The 10,099-nt window shown below is 34.8% G+C and overlaps 2 protein-coding genes across 2 annotated transcripts; both read right to left on the minus strand.

The window, feature by feature from the left end:
* Positions 1-784: 784 nt before the first annotated feature.
* On the minus strand, positions 785-3,186 carry LOC105132556 (Tetratricopeptide repeat (TPR)-like superfamily protein). Its single transcript, XM_011036123.1, has one exon. The coding sequence runs from the start codon at positions 2,853-2,855 to the stop codon at positions 1,056-1,058; it is 1,800 nt and encodes a 599-aa protein (XP_011034425.1). The 5' UTR covers positions 2,856-3,186; the 3' UTR covers positions 785-1,055.
* A 1,258-nt stretch (positions 3,187-4,444) lies between these two features.
* LOC105132557 (apyrase 2-like) lies at positions 4,445-9,580 on the minus strand. The gene is made up of 9 exons (XM_011036124.1): positions 8,881-9,580; positions 7,691-7,819; positions 7,476-7,532; positions 7,300-7,392; positions 6,236-6,441; positions 5,977-6,068; positions 5,144-5,361; positions 4,857-5,046; positions 4,445-4,749 (listed from the first exon to the last, which is right to left on the minus strand). The coding sequence occupies exons 1-9, from the start codon at positions 9,568-9,570 to the stop codon at positions 4,634-4,636; spliced, it is 1,791 nt and encodes a 596-aa protein (XP_011034426.1). The 5' UTR covers positions 9,571-9,580; the 3' UTR covers positions 4,445-4,633.
* Between the last annotated feature and the right edge of the window lie 519 nt (positions 9,581-10,099).

Below are 10,099 nucleotides of genomic sequence, written 5' to 3' on the forward strand. Positions count from 1 at the left end.
CCCATTACAATAATTCATCTTATACAGCCCTTTAAATGAATCTCAATACATCTATGAACAATCATCCATTACTTATATCAAACATATATACAATATTGTATTAATTAATTACACGAACTAAATAAATTTGCAAAGATTGGCTTAAATCAAACTTATTCAATCTATTTTAATAGTACTCCTAGTTTATTATCAATTATCTACATATATTCATATTTCTATACATTTATCAAAAATTTCAACTCAACAATAACATTGATAAAATATAAAATGGACCCATTAAATACATCATTATTTCTTTCATGCAAAACACATAAGTTACAATTCAAAATAAATTTCATCAATTTACAAACAAATACGATATTATAAAATTTCAAACGAATCCTAACATGTACAAATCATATATTTATGCAACAAATTTTATAAGAAAAAGCTATAACGCAGGTAAACACAATCTTATAAGTTATAACTTAAATATTACCAATAAATTTATAAATTTTACTGAAGGATTAATACCATTAATAACACCATTTATATAAATTACATATCATCATATCAATCTTTTAGTCGTGTCACACATCATCATATTTTTTAACTTTTTTAACTTTATCTTTTTTTAATTCTCTTAGTATATATTAAATGTATTTTAGCTAGTGTTTACTGATAGATATATCAAATAAATATTTCATTAGTAAAATTTATTATAATCTATTAATATAAATATTTTATCAATATAATATTTCTATTTGTATTGATTACTAAGCATTTTTTTTCTATTGTTGTTGTTTTTTTTTTTTTCTTGTTAAACTTTTCTATTATAAGATTGAGAATAACAAGCCATAATGCAAAACATAAGATGTTCTCCAATCACACCACAGACATGTATGTATCTGCAATCCTATAGATAAATTCTGCAGCATTTTACAGATACTATGCTGTTATGGTGCGCATTGACGATGTGCTTTCCAATATTTTTGGTGCATACACTGTTGCTGAGGTCCTTGGAAGCTTGATGCTGCAGGTTCACTGACTGCATAAATTACCCATTGCACAAGAACCTAGGGCTCCCAAAACGAAAAGCCTCGCTCTCTCGCAACTTTTCTCGTTTCAGCTTGTCGGATAAAATTTCTGTCATGACTTCTCTTAGGAATGCCTCTGGTTTGCTCGTGTGACGGACTGCAATCCAATTGATTGCTTCTTAATTCTGTGGTCTGACATTGATTGCTTCTTGATTCTGTGGTCTGACCCTCTGCTATTTGCTTATTAGACAACCAGGTCTGAAGCATTTCATCTATCTTTGGTTCGGGTAATAACTGCTTTTCCTTCATTTCTGTGTAATATTTGTGGGCTGCATCCAATTCACCATTCAAGAAGAGACCATGAATAAGCACAATATATGAGCTACGATCAGGACTGATTCCATTCTCACTCATTTCATCCCACAACTTAAAAACATTCTGAAGCTGACGCCACCGGCAAAATTTCCTAATTAACATTATGTAGGTATCATTAATTGGTTGACATCCCATCTTTCTCATCTTCTCCAAGAGAGCAAACACTTCTTCCCCTGTCCTTAAAATGCGAAAGAAAGCATGATAAGTGCGTATGGTTGGAGATATGCAGCGCTTTAACATGTCATCAAATACCCCTTTAGCCTCTTCTACTTTCCTTGCCCTACATAAAGGTTTAATTAGTGAATTGTATGTGACAATGTTAGGAGCAACACCCTTCTCCTCCATTGTTTTCATGAGGTTGAAAGCTTCATTCACAAGCCTACCCTTAGCAAGAGCATGGATGACCGCATTATAAACTTTCCTATCTGGTTCAATCCCAAATTTCTTCATCTGTTTGTAGAGCCTGAGCACTCTATAAAGACTACCAGCCTTCGAATAGCAAGACAGCATACTAGCATACGACACAACATCAAATCGAATACCCCTCCTGCTCATCTCCCTCCACACTCGCTCTGATTCACGAGGACTACCAATCAAATTACACCAACCATTCAGCACAATGTTAAAACTCTTCGTGTTAAGCGGAAATACAGCTTTATTGCAATACATCAACTGCTCAGCATCTTGCACATTCTTATACCGACAAAGGGCTGACAAAAGACTCTGAAACTCCTCAATCCCCATATCAAATTTAAATCTTTTGTAGGCATAAAATGTGTTTATAGCCCGACCAACATCGTGCACCGCACAGTATTTCCTAATCATGATCAACAAAGTCTGTGGAGTCACCAGTGATACACCGGTCTTAACTCCTCTCATCTCATCAATCAACACCCACGCTGTATCAAACTTTCGCATTTTACCAAGAATAGAAATCATGGAATGATATTCACGTACAGAATGAGCATAACCTGGCTGCCTAGCTGCCCACAAGAAGAAAGTAAACGCCGCCTCCCAATCATTTCGTACCCTAGAAAGCACCTCCAAGACCAATTCTTGTGAGACCTTAACCCCACATTGCTCAATCTTGCTCTTCATTTCCACAAGATTGTCACTCGATTCTTGTAATATATTCACAATGGTCTTCGCATCCTGAAAAAGACCATCATCGCTTAAATTCAACCCTCTAACATCGTCGTCGTCTTCGTCATTTTCCATATCACTGCCATTATCGTCATTATCACTAGAACATTCTTCTGGTTCTTTGAGATGCTTTGGGGTGATTGGGGTTTCAAGACTTGAAGTGGAGAAAGAATAGAAAGCAGTTGAAAATTTCGAACTCAGTGGCCTCTCAACGGTTAGATTTGCAAAGTGGGTTGGTTCAAAATGTGAAAAAATCAAATGGGTTCGAGCTAGAATTACAAATCTCGACAGGTTACATCTTATGGTTCTGATTCCTTGCATTCTACAGGTGGACAGAACTTTCAAACGGAACACAAACTGTTTGTGAAAATGACTGAACGAAATAAACGGAGAGCTCTAGCTATAAAGAGAAGTCAGTGAACAGGAAGGGGCACCTGTATTTATATATAAGCTTTGAGTTTCAAGATTTTGACGGATATTTGCTTTGCTTGCTGCGGCAGAGAGTGGCAAAATGAATGTTGGAGCCGCCATTTATGTATACGCTTTACTGGGTTAAGGGGCTAAGCTGGTACTAGCACTGGTAGAAAGGAAATTACTGCACATAAAACCTGAGAGGCAGTCGTGAAGCAGGTCTCCCAAGTGGCTATGCGTGATTGGTTTCAGGGAGAGGACCAAAATGTGGAAAGCGCGTGGTAAATCACAGTTTGGTCCACATAGTTTAGTTTTAATTCTTCTTGGTCTCCACATTTTATTTTCTTACTATCACTTATGATGCTGTCTTGTAAGAATTAGAAATTCACGAGTTTCTGATTTTGCATTTCCACTACAAAATTTGATTTAATTACATTTTAACAATGTTTTTGTGTTTTTTTGGGACACTTTTGTTCTTACCACAGCATATTATTTTAGTAGAAAATTATTTGTATCCTTAGACAAATATGGCTTTGAGAAGATGAAAAACTCTTCTTTTTTTTATTCAATTCACACTGCACGCATGTGGAATGTTTGATATGAGGTTAATATATATATATATATATATATATAGTTAGTCCCTTTTCTTTAAAATCATAACTTCGTACCTTAATCAAATTTTCCTATTAATTTCTTTTAAAATTTCTAAATTAATGTTTTTGAAAGCACTAAAATTTAAAAGTGCTTCTGAAAAAATTTAAAAAAATTTATTTTTTATTTACTTTAAATTTATATATTTTTAAATTATTTTAATATAATAATATTAAAAATAATTTTTTAAAAAAATATTATTAATATACTTTTTAAAATAAAAAATTATTTAAAAAATAATCACGTATCTCAACAACCTCGAAAAAATAAATTTAACTTCAACAAGCAAAGCCTATACACACCTGAGAATTTTTAAACCTACGCTCTTTAAACCTAGTCATGTTAGGCTATCCAGTCAAGTTTACGTGCTTTGTGAGCTTTGAAGAAATCCGCTCTAATATTGGGAAGCTACTCCCTGTTTCTTCGCATCCAAAAAGCGCTTGTCGTTTCATAAGAAACTCGTCTCTAATGGCTGCAGTGCTATAAAAACAGGTCAAGACTTGAGCCTCAGGTAAATAGGAAATAATAATATAAAAATGTAACTCGTTAATAAGAGCTAGAACGTAAATGAAGATGGTTTGCCTTCCACCATCGTTCAATTCTGAGGAAAAAATACTAGGACGAAAAATGAAGGGCAGGCAATCAAAATGAACCAATCTAATTGAATCATTCGCTGAATGTTAATAAAACACTATGTAAGGTGATTATAAATGATGACAAATGGAGCTATTCTTTTCATTATTCCCAATCTGTAGTCAAAAAATCCAATTTCCATTCCCACTCTGTACGGACTTCTGAAGCAATACGGATCCAGCTAATTCTCTGCTCAAGAAAATGTTGCTTAAATGATGACAAATGGAGCTATTCTTTTTATTATTCCCAATCTATAGTAAAAAAATCCAATTTCCATTCCCAATCTGTACGGACTTCTGAAGGAATACGGATCCTGCTAATTCTCTGCTCAAGAAAATGTTGGTTCTCAGGAATCGCCGCTGAATTATGCACTTTGGTGACCAAGATGATAGTGCAATTTGAAGTTATGCTGGTGATGACACAGCCTCTATGGCACTGCCCAGTGGCCATGCAGCTTCCACAAGAGAAGTACGGTACTGAACCTTCTTCACCAACGTCATTTCTTGCCATGGATCCAAAGCTACAGGCAAAGAATGACCAGAGAATTAGAGAAGATCATCTTAGCATAAGCTCTCAGGTGCAAAAGCTAGTGGACTTTGACAACTCGCTCAAGTGCGAAGGACTTACCAAATCCATCTACAAGTAATGTATACTGATAGACAAGATCCATGCATATGTATGGCAGATCATTATCGTCCACACTTGAGTATATGGATTTAGCATTCTCTAGTTCAGTTTCACAAGCACGCTTCGCTGCATTCTCAAAATCAGAAGGTTGAACTTTGGCAGCTGGTACAGTTGAATCAACAAAACCAGCCTATAAATGTAAATAATCTAGTTAGCATGCTAAATTTGCAAAGGAGACGATGTAACCCATGACGAATTTCACGAGAAAACTTAAGGATGATTAGCACCTGAGCAGCTCTGTCAAAGAAAAATGATGCAACAAACATGTTCTTCTGTCCATCCCCCCCTCCACCATTCCATATCCCACCAAATGTACATTTCATGTGTGTACAAGTTGATTCGTTAACTTTGAGAGCATTAAGAGCTAATCTCCTGCACTCTTCCATGTTTGAACCAGATGGAGAAGCCGATGCTTTATGGTCTTTTCCCCCATACTCATATACCCCTGTTTTGAAGACCAGCAAATGAAAGCATATTTATTAGTCCATTTGCTCATCTGAACACCATATATGCAAGATGTTGTTATTTAAACTATAACCACAGCTAATTCAAATATTATTTAAGAGATATGCTGAATGAAACTCAATTGCTAAAGCAAAAAGTTCACAATCTAAAACAAGCAATTTAGAGGGAAAACAGTTGTTAGTGCATTTGAAAATTTAAATCATAAAAGACACCACACATTATTACAATTATCATTCCACTTTTCCACTGATAACGATAGAGAAAGGAATAATTGGGAGAAAATTTCATGATAAACAGCATGTCCATTGCATGTGCCCCACATCTAATGGTATCATGTCTCGTTCATCAAGTTGCATGTTGGCCAAATTCTTAATTATATACTTTGTTAAACGGTTGGCATTGAACATAGAAAACTAACATTCTAACTAATGTCTTCTAATCATACACAATTTATTCATCTTCTGAAAAGCAAATTGTGCAGCATCAAATTATTTACATGAAATTTAATTCCTCTAATCACAAAAGAAGATGAATCAACACGATAAAATGAAAAGCAAAACTCATCCCGCCTCTTACAAATTAAGTGATTCATTACCATCATAACCAGCCAGGATACACGGATTGGTAGAGTCCTCTGAAGCATCCAACATTTCTGCTCGAGCTGCTAGTAAACCATAGTGCAAATAGCTGCACGTGAAAGATGCCACAATCAAATTATGAACTTGCAGTCATAAAATTGCTCAATCTTGTCTCCACAGGAAAGCTAGTAACTGTACCAAAATTCTTTTTGTACATAAGAAAATTCTAAGACAGCCTGATAAAACGCAAAAGCTACAGCTACTGATGAACCCAACCTGTGAACATAGAGGTAATATTTGGTTCCCATCAAAAACATTTCCTTCACATATGTATCCTCTCCATCAGATAACCTTGGTGCCTTTGCAGCATCCGTCTCAGAGATAGCATATGCCATTTGAACAGATCCACCACCAAGATCTACTACTCCAACTGTGTTTGAATATTTCTTGCCTAAATTTCCTAAGAGGTAGTTTATTGTCACCTGCAAAATGCAGGCCAGATAAAGTAAGAAAAGACTGAACAATAATATTATGGACAGAATACAGGAAAATTTTCTCATCTTTGATTCAAGATGTTACGTGTCATGACCTTCTAAATGCAATAAAATAATACATAGGCACCTCGTTTCAAGGAATTCTCCTTGTCTATCTCAAAAACTGTGGTCAGTGATGATATACGATCATAATATCAGCAAGTGAAGCTTACTAGAGGAGAAACACAAACACACCATAGGGCTATGACAAAGTCAATGCAGAGGTACTATGATGTAAAAACTGCTCATCCAACTGATATCCAGTGCTTTTTAGCACATCAAAAGGGGTAGTGTAAATAGAAAAAAAAAAAAAAAAAGCAGGAGAAACTAGTGCAAGGGAACACCAAATATAATCAGTTAAGTGTTAGTAGCTTGCACTTTAGTGATTAACTTATGTTAGTAAGAAAACCATGCATTAAGACTCGTATTTTCATCTGAATTCAAGAGAAGCCTTTCCAAATGGAACTAGCCTTCTCCATAGCAGGAACAGCACTTCTAGCCAATTTGATTTGCCCAATAAAAATTTGGCAGGACTATTCTTTGTAATGTCCAATGTATGAAACTACTGATTAGCTAGTTCTAAGGTAGCAATTCTCACTCTGTTTTATTGAATTCAACTTAATATGAGGACACCACACAGTTTTTCATACTTGTATTAAAATAGCATACTGTTAAACCCTACTCATCATTCTCTAGTCATTACAATCACCAGCATTTTGTTATGGAAAAAAAAAGGTTTGAAAACTAGCATCTAACTAACTTCACAAGTAAAAACATGATGTGTATGAAAAAGTCAATGAAACTAACCCACTGATAAGAACCTTCTTGAGAGCCATCCAAAACAGTGACCCCATTTGCCTCAGATTTAAGGGTGCTTGTATCTCTCAGGAGATCCCTGACCTTCAAACAAGGAGTTCGAAAGGCTATAAGTATGAAATATCATGGCAAATCATGAGAATATAGACTATGAAACAACGACTTACCGCTTGCAAAATTCTATCAGATGCATCCATTCCCAATGCCCTCAAACCAGCAGTAGCCTGTGGAAACATTTAAAAGCCAATTACAGTAATTAAGCAACCCCAACTAATCTAAAGTTGAGTTGTATACATGGCATTGCATCATTTTATCATAAATTGATTTATTATGAGTTTCAACCAAATAAAAATGCAAACAAGAACCATCTGAATTTACCCACCCCAACTCTGACAGGTGTTTTTGGTCGGAGCTCTTTAGGCACAGAACTTTCAGCTTTATGAAGCAGGGAAACAAGGGAGTTGGCTGCTTCTCGTGGGTTGTTTGCATAAGCACTCAAACCTGGTTTAAGCTATATAACAAAAACAACATCAGAAACACATATTGTATAACAAAACAGTATGAAACAGACAGCTCAAAACCCCTCTATTAGCATTTTAAAACCACTAATTTTGATTTATCTAAAACTCACCAAGCAACTTCAACTTAAGAGATTAAAATAAAAGAAAAGGTGCAAAAGATTATAGAACAACATTGCGAAGGAAAATGGCATCACACCTAATACATTCCTGGCATTAGATCTGATACTTTTTCTGCCACTCTTCTCACTCTTAAACCTCGAAATTGGATCGAATTCCACTTCCACTAGCAAATTACAAACTCACCTCCACTAAAAACAACAACAACAACAAACTCTTTTACTATCAGTAAAAACCAAAGCTACTGTTTTCATTTCCATTTCGATGTCTCTTCCAACTGGAAACTAACTCTGAAACTCTAACAACTTGTTTGGAACTAATTCAATGCTAGAATTGACTTCAACTATTTAAGTAGATAGAAATGATTTAATTTTCTAATTGATTTTTTTTTTGGAATAGGTTTTCCAACTTGAGTTAATGAAAATACATCATTTACCCAACTTGCCCTCATTCCTAAAAAGGCTTATTCCAGGAATATGCGCGCGCGCGCGTGCTGGGGGGTTTAGTAGGATTAATTAATTTTTAACGGTTCAATTCCGAAGTGAATCACAGCCGGTGTGAATATCTATAAAAATATCTAATTTTAATTGCTAGTAGAATTCATTTGTGTTGCTTAAAGCTTTACAAACACTAGCATTAGGTAAATGGTGTTGAAATGATTTCATTTCTACTCAAAACTTCAGTTTCCAAACAGCCTGTAAATCAATATTAACTAATTCTCTCATTTTCAATCTAAATCCAATTTCCTCTCCCACCATCATATAATTTCCACAGATTCAATTTCTCGACACTAATCAACCGATTGCACATATAAAATAACAAAAATCCCTCCCTCAAATTCAAACTTGCTAAAAAAATAACAATAACAATTCACATTGTGTTAATTAATTAATTAATTATGAATAATAAATAAGTAGGCATTAGTGTTAAATACCTGCAAGAAAAGCTCGAGTTCTTTACCGATAGGAACAAGATCCAAATTCTGATCAAAACAGTAAACATGAACTCTACTCCCTGAGCTGCCGGCATCAAAAATAACCGCATAACTCCTCGAATCCGTACCAAGATTCGGCGACATCTTTCGAATCACTCCGCCATACTCGTAGTCTTCACGACTTGGCATCACGAACAGCACAAAAGCAATCAACAGCACCGGGATCGAAATCACAAGCAACACTCCCTTGTACTTCTTGATCTTATCGCTTAATGACTCGTGTCGCAAACCAGGTCGTTTCATTGTAGAAGACTTACTATCGGAGTTGGTAGGGGACGTGGCGGTGGTGCCGGCTTCGAGGAAAAGTTCGGCGGAGGAGGGAGTGCGGTAACGGATCTGGCCGTTAGTGGAGGTGGAGGTGGCCACTGGGGGTGGTGGTGGTGGCGGCTTTAATGTCAAGGAATGGGCTGGTTCCTGTGATGGATCCAGCTCTCCTAATTTGTTATTGATATGTTTAAAAGGGAGAGAGAGGAAATGAAAAAACGTAAATTTTTTGGGAAAATGGCAAGTCGGAGAGAGATGGGGAGTTGAAGATGGTACTGTGGAAGTGTTGGTTTTTTTTTTTTTCAGTTTTTCTCTGAAGCGTAAAATACAAGGAAGAGACACTGAGATTTGGAAAGGGGAGGACATGACATTTTATAGTTTTTTTTTCTTTGACAAGCGCAGACCGTGGATTTCTTTTATTCCAGAGTGTGATTGTTATCGTGGTAGGTTTTGTCATAATATATAAAAAAAATTATTATGTAAAAAATATTTTTAATTTAAATTATTTTAGTATTAAAATTAAATTTTAAATTAAAATTAAATAAAAAATATTTAATATTTTTAATTTAAAATATTTTTAAAATTAAGATTATAAAATAATTAAAAAATATATGTATTAACATTGATGGTTTTTGTCATTAAATAATGTTAAATACTAATTTTTAAAATAAAATATAATTAAAAATAAAAATAAACTTTTTTTTACAGGGTCAAACCTAGTTCAATGAATTTAGCTTTGGATCAAACTCGGTCTGACCAGAACCGTGGAAAGTATCTCCACTGTTAATATAAAAATACTAGTTTTTTGAATAAAATATAATTAAAAATAAAAATAAAAATTTATTTTTTTTACTAGGATGGATCTGGTTCAATGTATTTAATTTTGGATCAAATC

Source organism: Populus euphratica, unplaced genomic scaffold (assembly GCF_000495115.2).
Source record: "Populus euphratica unplaced genomic scaffold, PopEup_1.0 scaffold27.1, whole genome shotgun sequence".
In the NCBI taxonomy this organism is placed as follows: domain Eukaryota; kingdom Viridiplantae; phylum Streptophyta; class Magnoliopsida; order Malpighiales; family Salicaceae; genus Populus; species Populus euphratica.